At 41.2% G+C, this 13,979-nt stretch overlaps 1 protein-coding gene across 2 annotated transcripts in view; it reads right to left on the reverse strand.

The window, feature by feature from the left end:
- creb3l1 (cAMP responsive element binding protein 3-like 1) overlaps positions 1-13,593 on the reverse strand; it is a 38,173-nt gene extending 24,580 nt beyond the window's left edge. For both annotated transcript variants that reach the window (XM_085447602.1, XM_085447601.1), the window contains exon 1: positions 13,251-13,593. In XM_085447602.1, the coding sequence (XP_085303728.1) occupies positions 13,251-13,361 (111 nt within the window). In that variant the 5' untranslated portion in view covers positions 13,362-13,593. The remainder of the gene's footprint in view (positions 1-13,250) is intronic.
- Between the last annotated feature and the right edge of the window lie 386 nt (positions 13,594-13,979).

Genomic DNA, 13,979 nt, shown 5'->3' on the forward strand with positions numbered 1-13,979 from the left:
TGTGAGCTCCTGGATGAGTCGTCGATGCACTCTTGAAGTCATTTTGTTAAGCAGTCATCTCCTGGGAAGGTTCACCACTGATCCAGGTATTCTCCATTTGTGGATAATGGCTGTCACTGTGGTTCACTGGAGTCCCAAAGCCATAGAAATTACTTTATAAGCCTTTTCAGAATGATAGATGTCAATAACTTTGTTTCTTATCTGTTTCTTTAGATCAAGCCTATTTCACTTTATCAGACATGTTGTATTTAAATGATTTCGTGACTCAAGAGGACTGGCAGCAATCAGGACGGAGTGTGACTGGTGACATTAAACTCAAGTTTCTAAGAAAAATGTGGTTAATAACTGTTAATTCATGATTTAACAATGAGGGAAGTTACTTTTTTCACAGGGGGACAGTTAGGTTTGGAAGTAGGGAGGAAGGTTCGGGATTTGGAGGTTCAGCAGACATGCAGCAGATGTACAGGTGCAAATGAAAATTTTAAAGATCTCTGCTACACTGAGGTGCTCCGGGTGGCCTTGACAGTAAGCCAGGAAATAGTCCTGCACACAACGGCAACTGTAATTATATGTATTTCTGTCCTATATCAACACATGCATCTTTTAAACCCACCTACGCATGTGTGAGTCATGGTCCGCTGGAGTAAAAAAAAAAAAAGATAAAAGGAAGTCCATGAACCAGATCAATTTTTGTACCTGAACCTCAAGGCTCACTGAACCTCCAGGCAAAAAAGAAGTGTGTACATACGCAAGAACCCGAATGATATATAGCTCACGCTATGATATGAAAAGTTTAGTTGGTTCCAAATCAGCGTGCAAACAACAGCGCAGTTTGTCCAGGACGGTGGCTCCATCAAATAAAAAGCTTTCTGTTCCATATTCACATTCTCAATGTCGCTCTCTTTTAATCTTGTGTTTTGAATTCATCCATACTTTCACTTCCTTTACTACCTATCCACCTCTGGGTTTGCCCTATCCTAAGGCAAACGACTGGGTAAACCCTGGACAGGTTGCCAGAAAGGCAGACATGAACCCAGAACCTTCTAGCTACAGGGAGACAGTGCTAACCACTACATGACTGTGCTGCCTATTATAAACTCAGCAAACTCCTTCTGTTTATAGTCATGCAAATTCCAATAAAAACGCAGTCGCTGCTTAGTGCAGTTGAAGCCAAGACAGCATAAGCCAAGCCTCAGGTCAAAAACATCTATGAACAAGAAGTAAAGTCAAGGTTTCTGTAGCAGTGAACCTGCGGGGTCTTGGCCACCCGTCGTCCTCCCTGTGGCTTTTGTGCAGTTTTCCCGAGGTGCAAAGTCTTTCACTGCAGACCTCCTGCGGTAAAGGACTGTGTTTAGCAGGGCCTGGCGGTTGCTCTTTTGACATGGATGGTCCAAAACACCCTCTAGTGTGAACCTAACTCAGTGGTGAAATACAATGCAGAAGGTGCAGTCATCTCATCATTTTCCCTTTTGAATATAACTCATGTATACAGTAATCCAAAATGACCAGATATTAGCTCATATCTTAGTATCAGTCTAGCATACACTCAGTGATCCTCTTTCACATGTGCATACTCGCCCATTCATACACACATACAGGAATAGCATATGCATCGTGACAAGAGAAGCCCTGTTGCACTAAATGCCATCAAAATATCAGTTTAAGTAACCTCGACACTGCCCCTATAATACTGCTCCATTAGGGAATATAGGTCACATTTAAAACCACCCTATTCAAAAACAAATCGAGAAAAGTTTCCTAATTGCGGTCATAATGGGAGTGATGTAGAGAGAGGGACAGAGAAAAAGCAGAGAAAGGTCCATAATTGAAGCATTATGCATCTAAAATTAGTTCTAGTAGCTGCATTAGCTCAACAGTGCAGCCAATATGTGGTTTTCTCTTTATTCTGCTATACTGTGTTGGGTTTTACTTCATATTTGTCTACATTTGGCTTCAGTTTTGCATTCAGCTGGAAGAGCGACTCTATTTTTGGGGGGTTGGTTTGTTTTCCACTTGCTTACCTCCAACACACCTGGAGCCTTCGATGCAGCTCTCACCCAATACAAGCACAATCCTGTGTGAGGTTAATCTTTTGCTTATCCATCACCTGGCATTGGGTTGATGTATGCGCGGCCACGCTGACTTTTTTCCCCCCCTGCATCCTGCACATTCAAGTATTCTGGCTGATAAGCCTTTTTCCTCTTGTGGCTGGACATGTGCAGACTCCTTTCACTAGAAAAACAATGGGAAATCTGCAGTTTCAAGACTCGGCTAAGTTTCATCCTTCCAGGTAAACCTTAAAGGTAAAAAAAACCTGGAGGGTGAATTTCACGTGCAATGGAATATGCTGCAAGAGGGGTGTGGCGATGACAACTTAAGAAATCTTTCATTTTAATGTTAATAAATGTTTTTCCAGTTTGTGTAGAGTGTAGATGTATACACCACAATACTGAGCCAAATGTAATAACTGAAATAATCAGATGCTGCCAAAAGTCCCTGCATCTCAACACAGCAGCAGCAGCAACAACCTCCTTTACAATCAATCATCCCTCACACCACCATGTGAAGAGCTGCTGACACAAATAAGACTCTATGGAGAAAGCCAAGCTGTTGTTGTGGCAGCTACAGAGTTAACTTGTGGGCCACAAGTAAATTTATGCACGCAGATAAAGCAATGTTTTTGTGCCCCACCAATCCGTTTTCAGACTAAAGGTCAATATTCAGTTGACAATTTCTCTGAGCTAAATGCACCGATGCTAATCTGCATCACACCTGCACTACCTGACATTCAAATGGCAAACGCACCGGCAACATTTCCCATTCCTAGAACTGCCTTCTTTGCAATTAATTTATTATCGCAATGAACTATTTTATAATCTGTACCGAGAACACCCTGTGTAGCGCAGCCACACTAGAAGAATACTTTTATTATTGGGGAGCTTAATAAACACAGAGTGTCTTCGGGTTCGATACTCGATCCTCAAAAATCTGCATCCGTGAATGGAGGAGCCGAAGTCTGAACCTGTTATTACCTGAAACGCTTCCCCTCTCTGCTGGGAAAAGATCCACTTTAGAGAAGAAAACAGTGTTAAAAAGCAGTTGACAAGTTTTATAGCTCATTTCAGGGCTGATGTGTCATTAGAGGGGACAAAGCTGAGAGATAAACCACACAAAGAGAACTGGGAAAGACAGAGGTATGGGGTAATTATAAATGTAGAGAGCAGCTCTGCTATGCCTGTAATTAACCGTGTGGAGTCTTAACACATCTCTCTCTTCTCTCTTTCATACAGCTACCTCGCTGGTTCAGGTGAAGATGGCAGAAAAAAAATGGACTAAACTGCCTAGCCACTAGTCAGCGGTAGTAGAGTTCACAGGCAAGAAGAACCACCTCCTATATCTTTACGAGGACTGAAAGCACAGACTTGGATCACTGAGGCCAAAAACTGTATGTCATTATGGAGGGAATACAGCAGTGGAAAGTATCGTAAAAATCTTCAGAACAACATGTAAAAGGCCAAAGGAAAATACACTGAAAGAAAAATATCTTTATGAAGTCATGTAGCCTTGTAAACTGTCACTGACAATCATGTGGATTTGATCACAGGCTTCATAGAAAAGTTGGATGTAGCCGCTGTGACGTCCCCCAGCGGTTTGTGGACTACTGTGTTGAGGCCTCCCATCAAGCATACTGGCTGTCACCATGAAATTTAGATGAAATGGTGGAGCGCTACGTTTCTGCTAACTTTAGTAAACTTGTTTAGCAAGGTGCAAGAGACACAGAGACTGATACCTGCTATTAATGTTGACAAAGGAGATTTACTTACTTTATAAAAGGAATGTTTTGAAAGCTTAAGCCCTTTAATTTACTAGATAATTGCATTCAAATTCACCAGCACCACAGTCTGTAGTCCTGTTCATTGATTCAAATTAGCGAAGCTACAGCTCACAACTGCAGCCACCTGTCAATCAAGTGGGCCACGCTACTCATTAAGTTAAATGCACAAGTCATATAGAGGTGGTGAGCTCACACTGGAGTGGTTCAAGTGATAATAATAACAACTGTACGGCATTAAAACATTCACAGCAGGTGGGATATCCGGTCTTTAAGTGATGGCCTGATGAAAGGATAGTTGCAGATTTCTGTCAGAATCTGCAGATTATGCAGTACAAATAAAATGTTAACGTTTCTCCAACGTTGTCTTCCCAGCAGTTTCACCGGATGGCCAGGAAGCGTTCACGATGTCTTATCGGGCGCTTCTCCGGCGCTGATAATTCAGCCGTCGACACGAAATATCATCATGTGGTGGCCTCGCTGGATCCGCTGTCCACCTGCTGTGTGATGACCCTCCTCCAGGATCCCCCCACCCAAAGGAAATACACCGCTCTCAAGGCGCTGCTGCTGTTGTGCTACTCCCTCTCAAATGCAGAGCTGCCCGAGAATCCCTCTCTCGTGCCTGGATGATGGTACCGCACTCAAGCTTATGGAGAGCACACCGTCCTTGCTAGGAACGGATGACGGCAGATTCCTCTTCACACGTCTTCCTCCGACAGTTGCCGGTGCGAGCTGGCCTCGCCAACTCCCCGCTGCTGGCTGTGAAGGATTACCACTCACTTGCAGAAGAAGCGGATCGCATTCTCCTGGCTACTAGGAGGTTCGGCATCCAAGCAATAGTTCCTGACTCACCGATGGCATCTCCCGCGCCCCCACCGATTCTCAACGACTCATCGATGGTGGCTGGGATGGTGGCACCAGTGTGCCTTTGCAGTTTTAAGGCCGAGGGAAACTAGTCCGCCAGCGCTCTGTAGCGGCCGTGACCGCTGGGGATAAGGAAAGGCTACTCTTCATAGAGAACTCATGCTCAGGGAGTTGACTCCGGCTCCCAGAAGAGCCTCGGGAACTCTCGTGTCGTCTTTGCATATCTTCACAATGGTATATTATTTCATCTTAAAAAAAATTGGAGATTTCCCACATACCACCAGAGAGAGCCGGACCACACTTTTATGAAGACTGAGATAGTGTAAGGAACTTGGTCAATTGAGAGAAAGTCGATGCTTCTCCACATTGAAGGGAGCCAGTTGAGGTGGTCTGGGTATTTCACATGGACATTTCCTGGACGAGGTGGTTGGGGCATGTCTTACTGGGAGGAGGTCCCGGGGCAAACCTACAACACGCTGGGGGGATTATATCTCTTAGCTTTCCTGGGAACAACTTAGTGTCTCCCAGATAAGGTGGAAAAGGTGGCTGGGGAGAGGGAAGGCTGGGAGTCTCTACCTAGACTGCAACCCCCACGACCCAGACCCAGATGAGTGGCAGAATGGAATGGATAGATAGATAGATGGATGTTATATTGAAATTCACTTCCATTCAGTTGTCCTGAAGGGGGAATTCAGCAAGAGAGAGAAAAATCTTATTTTTTACTGTAAACATGTTTATTTCTGCTCTAAATTTGGACATTTTAAAAAGGAAGTCTATGGAAAGTCACATCCTGTACCAACCTCAAGTGGCCATCTGTGATGGCTCGACTTTTAAGTCTCGAGGTTTGAATAGAATAGAATAACTTTATTATCCACATCAATGGAAAATTGTCTTCGGGTCCTCAAGCCATAAACAAATCAATCAATTCATACATACACACATATAAAATTGGCACTTGGATTTGATGAATAATGTTTATAATGGCCTATGCAAGAAAGTATTTCTTGTGTATCATAAGTAAATTAATAGGTAAAACATAATGACTACTTGTAATCAAAGCTTCCAGACTTCATTAATCCATGCTTTAGCTAATCATGAAGTAATACAACTACTATTAAATGTATCAAACCTGCTGCATTCTGCAGGGATACAGGGAGTGCAGAATTATTAGGCAAATGAGTATTTTGTCCACATCATCCTCTTCATGCATGTTGTCTTACTCCAAGCTGTATAGGCTCGAAAGCCTACTACCAATTAAGCATATTAGGTGATGTGCATCTCTGTAATGAGAAGGGGTGTGGTCTAATGACATCAACACCCTATATCAGGTGTGCATAATTATTAGGCAACGTCCTTTCCTTTGGCAAAATGGGTCAAAAGAAGGACTTGACAGGCTCAGAAAAGTCAAAAATAGTGAGATATCTTGCAGAGGGATGCAGCAGTCTCAAAATTGCAAAGCTTCTGAAGCGTGATCATCGAACAATCAAGCGTTTCATTCAAAATAGTCAACAGGGTCGCAAGAAGCGTGTGGAAAAACCAAGGCGCAAAATAACTGCCCATGAACTGGGAAAAGTCAAGCGTGCAGCTGCCAAGATGCCACTTGCCACCAGTTTGGCCATATTTCAGAGCTGCAACATCACTGGAGTGCCCAAAAGCACAAGGTGTGCAATACTCAGAGACATGGCCAAGGTAAGAAAGGCTGAAAGACGACCACCACTGAACAAGACACACAAGCTGAAACGTCAAGACTGGGCCAAGAAATATCTCAAGACTGGTTTTTCTAAGGTTTTATGGACTGATGAAATGAGAGTGAGTCTTGATGGGCCAGATGGATGGGCCCGTGGCTGGATTGGTAAAGGGCAGAGAGCTCCAGTCCGACTCAGACGCCAGCAAGGTGGAGGTGGAGTACTGGTTTGGGCTGGTATCATCAAAGATGAGCTTGTGGGGCCTTTTCGGGTTGAGGATGGAGTCAAGCTCAACTCCCAGTCCTACTGCCAGTTTCTGGAAGACACCTTCTTCAAGCAGTGGTACAGGAAGAAGTCTGCATCCTTCAAGAAAAACATGATTTTCATGCAGGACAATGCTCCATCACACGCGTCCAAGTACTCCACAGCGTGGCTGGCAAGAAAGGGTATAAAAGAAGAAAAACTAATGACATGGCCTCCTTGTTCACCTGATCTGAACCCCATTGAGAACCTGTGGTCCATCATCAAATGTGAGATTTACAAGGAGGGAAAACAGTACACCTCTCTGAACAGTGTCTGGGAGGCTGTGGTTGCTGCTGCACGCAATGTTGATGGTGAACAGATCAAAACACTGACAGAATCCATGGATGGCAGGCTTTTGAGTGTCCTTGCAAAGAAAGGTGGCTATATTGGTCGCTGATTTGTTTTTGTTTTGTTTTTGAATGTCAGAAATGTATATTTGTGAATGTGGAGATGTTATATTGGTTTCACTGGTAAAAATAAATAATTGAAATGGGTATATATTTGTTTTTTGTTAAGTTGCCTAATAATTATGCACAGTAATAGTCACCTGCACACACAGATATCCCCCTAAAATAGCTAAAACTACAAACAAACTAAAAACTACTTCCAAAAACATTCAGCTTTGATATTAATGAGTTTTTTGGATTCATTGAGAACATGGTTGTTGTTCAATAATAAAATTATTCCTCAAAAATACAACTTGCCTAATAGAGCTGGGCGATATGAGATTTTTTCATATCACGATATGTTTTTTTCATTTCAGGCGATAACGATATCTATCACGATATAAGCCAAATAACTATATTTGTAAGATTTAAATGTGCCGTTGCTCACAAGTAAAATGTGAAATAATCAGCAGCTTGTTTTTATTTAAATATTTATTTCCCATAATAAGTTCAACAGGGTAGATGTACTTAAGGAACATGAGACTTTTTCAGATAAATAAAGGCAAATATTGCAAACTACACAAAAGGCAGCCGCTAAAGCGTTTAAGTTTCAAAATAGAACAAACGAAACAGACGACTAAATTGTCAAATCCACTTAGAAACAAAATATTAATTCTAAAAATAAATCTTAGTTTGTTTTACAGAAGAACAGACAAAACTGACTAACTTTTGTCAATATCAAATAAACTGAGAACTAAAAGGAAATTCTCAATCTCTCCTTGTTGTATAGCTGAGCTTTTCAAACAGTTTTTAACAGTTACTTTAGTCTGACAAAATCCGAATGACGAATTAGCGCTTCCATTCAGAGACTGAGGCTACGTCCACACGTACACGTACACGTGTGGAAAATCTCAGTTTTTGAAAACTGAGATTTTCCGTTTTCGTTTTAAAAAATAATCCCGTCCACACATAAAGGCAGAAATGAAGGAAAACGCTGCTATGAACATGCCAAAGCAGCAGGTGGCGCTAGATTCCTAACCGTGCAGAAATGTTGGCCAATCAGAAGTCTAGAAGCCTCGGTGGGAAAAAGTAAACAAAGCTGGGGCATAGAAGCAGAACCGAGTCGTATGTGTGGAGGGACAGTAACTGTGTGTATATGTAAGCATTTAAACACTGCAGAGAGTAGAATTAACAGTAACAGTATTGTAGAAATTCATTTCACCGAAACAATAACGTGGCGCACAGTGTGACGCATGCACCAGTTTATTGTATTTCCAGACTTGCTTTCGGCACAATTTACAGTGCACGCTACTCTGTTTTTTGTCAGACTTGAAATAGCCGAAATACCTTCACACTACGGAGCTTCTATGGCTCTTCCGTTCGACAATCTCTCCGGCGTTGGAACCATCATCTGTTTTCTCTTCGGTCACGCTCGGTTGATTTTTCTAGTCGGCACACTCATTTCCTCCATTATGCGCTGGCTGCTTCCCAAACAAACACACGTGCGGCTTGGCACTTGTGCTGTACGTAACAAGTCACGCGATGTGACGCTGCGGCTGTGATTGGTTCGGCTCTGCGCTACTTAATTTGGATTGGCTGACCTTTTTTTTTTTTTTTTTTTTTTTTTTTTAAAGAGGACAAGAGCGGCGAGGTCTATCGCGATAGCTTAATTTCTCTATCGAGTAAAAGTTATATCGCGATACATATCGTTATCGTTCTATCGCCCAGCTCTATTGCCTAATAATTCTGCACTCCCTGTATTACGCAGACCTCCTCTCTGATTATGCACTTCTGTGCCACTGCCTCAGCAACGGTTGTTAGCATTAGCTCAAACGCTCACATAATTGCTGGCAGTAACCTGGACAGTTTTAGGTCCAAAACCCTGCAGGACTAAGGTCCATTATAATGAATCCCACAGTGAAATAAATCTGGTTCTCATACCCGACCATGCGCATGACTTATGCCTTCAAAAAAATAAGAAAAAAATCCAGACAAAGTGAAGAAATAAATTTCTTCCTGATGCATTTGTTTAAAGTGTTTCCTATAAATGAGTTATATGAGCCGCACGTGTGTTTCATGTGTCTAGTCTATGTTTAGCTTTCTCTGATTTAAGCCTTGATTTTTTTTTCCTTACATAAAAGCAGGGATTATTTTGCATGCTTAAAAAAAAAAGAAAAAAGAAATACCAAAAAATTCCTGGTTGCTCCAGTCTGTAGGAGATATTTCCTAGATTAAAGGAATTTCTTCCATCTTTATCACGAAACAGGTGAAATTATCCTTCACTGCACTGGTAGAGTTTTCAAACAGGTTTTAAAATTCAGTAAAATACTGAATGACTGCCCTAGACCTTTTTTTTGTGTGTAAAATGAAACTGCATTTTTGAGAGACCTGGAAACATCATGTCATTATCCTGTAACGCTGGCTGCCGCAGATAAGAAAATGGTAATGTTCTCTACTGTATTTGGCTTCATGTGGTGATGTGTGGCTGCAGTGGGTTGGCTGGATTTGGCCTCACTTGAACTACATTTGTGAGCAAGAGAAAAGGGAGCTGTGGTTATTGTGTGTGTGTGTGTGTGTGTGTGTGTGTGTGTGTGTGTGTGTGTGTGTGTGTGTGAGACAGACATGAAATGAGCTATAGTTCTCAATAAAACAGCAGAAGAGTATTTTTCCTTCTCTTCTCACACAAACACACACACTTTGCTGCATGCCTGCACACATTCCTTCTGGCAGCTGAGCGGCCAATGGGCAGCCAGTACGCAAATAAGTTGGGCGTGTCCTTTTAAAGCTGGAGTACAGGGTCTGAATGGAGAGTAGAATAGAATAAAATAAAATAAATAATAAAAAAGAATTGAGTGTGGATGGAGAGGAAGGTGAAAAGACTAGAGCAGAAAGAAGCTTTACAGCCTAAATATTTAACAGTGTTACTGCTTGAGCTCAATTTGTGTGATTTTCAACTTGAAAAAACAGCATATCATACTAATAATATATATATATATATATATATATATATATATATATATATATATATACACACACACACACACACATGTAGTGTATATAGTGATTTCTATGTCAGTTTATCCATTACTCATTTTAGTTTTGTAATATTTTAAGTGATAAAGTTAAACAGCATCGTCAAAGTGAGCACTTGTTTCTTCTGTTGTCATGTGTGAGAGTAATCTGGATACATTTGAGTTTAGGGTTAGTGGATTAACCAGGATGTATACTAGAAATTTTTCATCTTGCCTTTTGAACAATTTATAAGCAAAAGATTTTAAAAATTAATCAATGATTTTTATTTTATTAAGCAGACATAGTAAAAAAAAAAAAAAAACTTCAATGGCTTTACTTCTCTTTATTCATACTTGAAGTTGTTAACAGGCTGCATTGTTGTTGCCATAGTTACAACTTCGTTACCCCTGCCTTATGTAGCTGTGGGTCATATGACTACGAAATAAAATAAAAGGCACATTAATCCATTCTGAGAAAATAATTAGCTGTGCCTCCAATCTCATTTCCTTTAGGATTAAGGAGAACATTTATGAGTTGCTGGCAGGTGGTAATTTGGTGCTCTCTACGCATGATCAAAGCATCTGTAAAGGTTTAACAGTAGCCGAAGGACACTCCCGTTTAACCGTGCCTCTTGTGTTTTTAAAGTGATTCGCGCTTAATGCTTACGTGTGTCTTAATTTTTCTTTCTTGTTATTATTCAGTAGTCATCAGACGAAGAGCTGAGGAGGGTTTCTTGTACAAACACCTTATGTTTGGAAATTTGAGGAATTTGCTTGAGGAATTATATGAGTTCAAAATGATAAATCAATAAAACTCCACGTCTGTGCTCATATTTGGTCGCACTCTGCTCTTTGTCAGGCCCGGCAAATTCATTTCACGGGCAGTAATTTGCAGTAAATTGTCCCATTAGCTGACAATTGATTTTTGTTTTGTCTTGCTGCCCACACCTATTTCTTGTACCCACTGGCTATGAAAAGCTATATACTGTAAAAAGGTAAATAAAAAGCAGAACAAAAAATGTTTAAACCCCTGCTGGACTGGACCACAGTGCACAGCCTATTAAAAACCAAAGAGCTGAGGTCTCCCTGCATCCAAGCAGTGAGCCTTCCAGCTTTTAACACATTATTAAAAACTTGTCCATTGTGGTAATAAATGCCACTTATATATATATATATATATATATATATATATATATATATATATATATATATATATATATATATATATATATATATATATATATATATATATATATATAACAGAGTTCTCTGCTCATCTCTGCACAAACCACAATCTCAAACAATTCTGTACATAAACATAGAAGAATTGTAATTTTTATTTTAAATGAGAATAAAAAGACAACAAGTAACATGAAAGACTTGTTAACTGCAACTAAGTTGGTTGAGACTAAAATGGAGCCAAAAAGGAGTAAATATGCAATTTCCTACTATGGTTAGTAGGAAAGCAAAAAAAAAAAAACAACAACAACAAAAAAAGCACATTACTGTGGGTTTAAATAAGAACTCATTTATTACAGAAAAGTAATAGAGTTATATACACCTGAAAAAAAATAAATAAATAAAAGGAAAAATGAACCAACGGCATGCAGAACTCTCAGCTCATGCTGCAGACTTGAGAGAGACTGAAATTTCAGTTAATCAGGCATCCTTTCCCATGTCCTCTGTGGTGCAGCCCAGCCTAGTGGCTTCACAGCAGAGTGGACTACTTTATTTAGAACAGTGTTGTGGGGTTTTAAACCACGAGCAGACTGCTCGGCTGACTCACCGACTAGAATAGAGGTCTGCCTAAAAAACCTGTGGCGTTTAAAAAATGGAAAGTGGGGATGACACAAAGTGGAAAAAGAGTGAGCGAATGAAGGGAAACAAAGACAAAAGATGCTGCTCTTAACAGAGTCTGCCCTCTGTGGTTTGCAGCAATTAAGTCCCTAAAGAGAAGGGTGCAGGAACTCTCTGGAGCACGGCGCACATTCACTGTACTTGGCGAGGATGAACGCGTCCCGCCATGCTCACAGGCTTTTATCGATCCTCTCATCACTATTAACTCTGACTGTGTTTACATTCAACAGTGTGGCTAAAAAAAAAGTGCAGAACCAGAAACACGAGCTCGGCTGCCAGCGTTAAACAGACAATCTCCACATAACAATGACTCACTATTCATGGAGCAATTTGAACCCTTGATTCTTTATCAAATCCTGGCTTGCTGTTGCAGCACTTTTGCTATATCAAGAAATCTACTGTTGGTGCTACTGATGAACAACCATGATTCTATACAGCCACATCCTGTTGTTTGTAATAGTGACAGACGAGGTGTCTCTGCAAGGATGGGGATGTGCTCAGAGCACCGAGGGAAACAGGTGCCGTTGGACTCGCGGGTGTGCGGGGGTTTAAGTCGCCATGAGTGATGATGACCAGCCCCAATCCTAACCCCATGTTTCTGAGAAGCAAAAAATGTTTGTTTGGGGGTTTGTTTTTTTAAATCAGAAAGATTGCCAAAAAATTAAATAAATAAAATAACAATACAAGTAAAAAATATAGTGATAGCACAGAATTGGGGTTAGGGTTATCACTGATGACTCCACAAGGTTGCATAAAAAGACAGATTGGAAATCGGATGAAGTCATCACGAGATAAATACAATAATTAGGTAGATTACAATAAAGGAGGGATTAAAGACTATTTTCTTTTTTCTTTATAAAATGATTAAGATTTAATGAAATAAAAACACTTGAGATTGTAGTGAAAGAGCTAGTACACTGACACACTCACACAAACTAAATTAATAGTCAGGTGTGCTGGTGAATGCTGCAACATCTGCCAGCTGAACACACACACACGCAAGTTAACCAGTAACACCCCAGCCTGTGTGTGTTCCCGATCTCGTAAACACATTAGTTTACACAATTAAACACACACACACACACACACCCCTACACACGTACACACATGGGGTTATGAGCACAGGTTACGAGCCCCGGATGTCTGTCAGGATCTAACAGCTACACCGCCCTCCTGAGGTCCGGCTCCGGGCGGAACAGGCAGTGTAGGTGCGTTTGATTTTAACGTAGATGGCAAGAAAAAAAAAAGATAGAAAGAGAAAGAGCACTAAGAGTTTGCGGTGATAAAAATGTAATAAAAAAAAAAGCCTCACCACATTAGTGAGAAAATCTCCGTCGCTGAGTTCCTCCAGGTCCAACAGGTTGGTCCCTCCGGACGGATAGAGTTTCTCCGCTGTTAAACTGTCTAAGATAGAGTCCATCATGACTGCCTGTGTCTGTCTGCAGCTCACCGGACGGATGGACAGCTGTGCGCGTCTTTAAGTCAGACCATTAAAAAGCGGGCAGTTTGTTTTCACACGGCCTCGCGCCGCCTGTGTGTGACTCCAGCTGCTGCTGCTCTCTCTCTCTCTCACTGTTCAGCGCTGACAGATGTCAAATTTTCACATCCTCCTCCAGTTGCGTGTCGCTGAGACGTCGGCGCTTCTTCCAGCTCTCTCCTCGCGTGCGCCGCCTCAGCCACTCGCTGATGAATATTCAGAGAAGCCCCGCCCACGTGACGTCCAAAAAAAAAAAAAGAACGCGCCCACAAAACAAAGTTGTAGTCTGTTATTCGCTCATTAACAAAAAGGAAGAAAAGAAGAAGACTACGCGACCCATTTAGGGCTTTAGATCTGGGGTGTCAAACATAAGGTCTGGGGTCCAGAAGTGGCCCAACACAGACTCCAATCTGGCCCACTGGATGGCTGCAGAAAATGTGAAAGTTTTACTACTGATAAAGACCTCCTCAGTTGCCATACATACTACACCACAGTAATTAAGTACACACACACACACAAATATATATATATATATATATATATATATATATATATATATATATA

The sequence above is a fragment of the Copadichromis virginalis genome, linkage group LG23 (assembly GCF_057382275.1).
Source record: "Copadichromis virginalis isolate Kocher_CV1m ecotype Utaka linkage group LG23, C_Virginalis_male_GT1.1, whole genome shotgun sequence".
NCBI lineage: Eukaryota > Metazoa > Chordata > Actinopteri > Cichliformes > Cichlidae > Copadichromis > Copadichromis virginalis.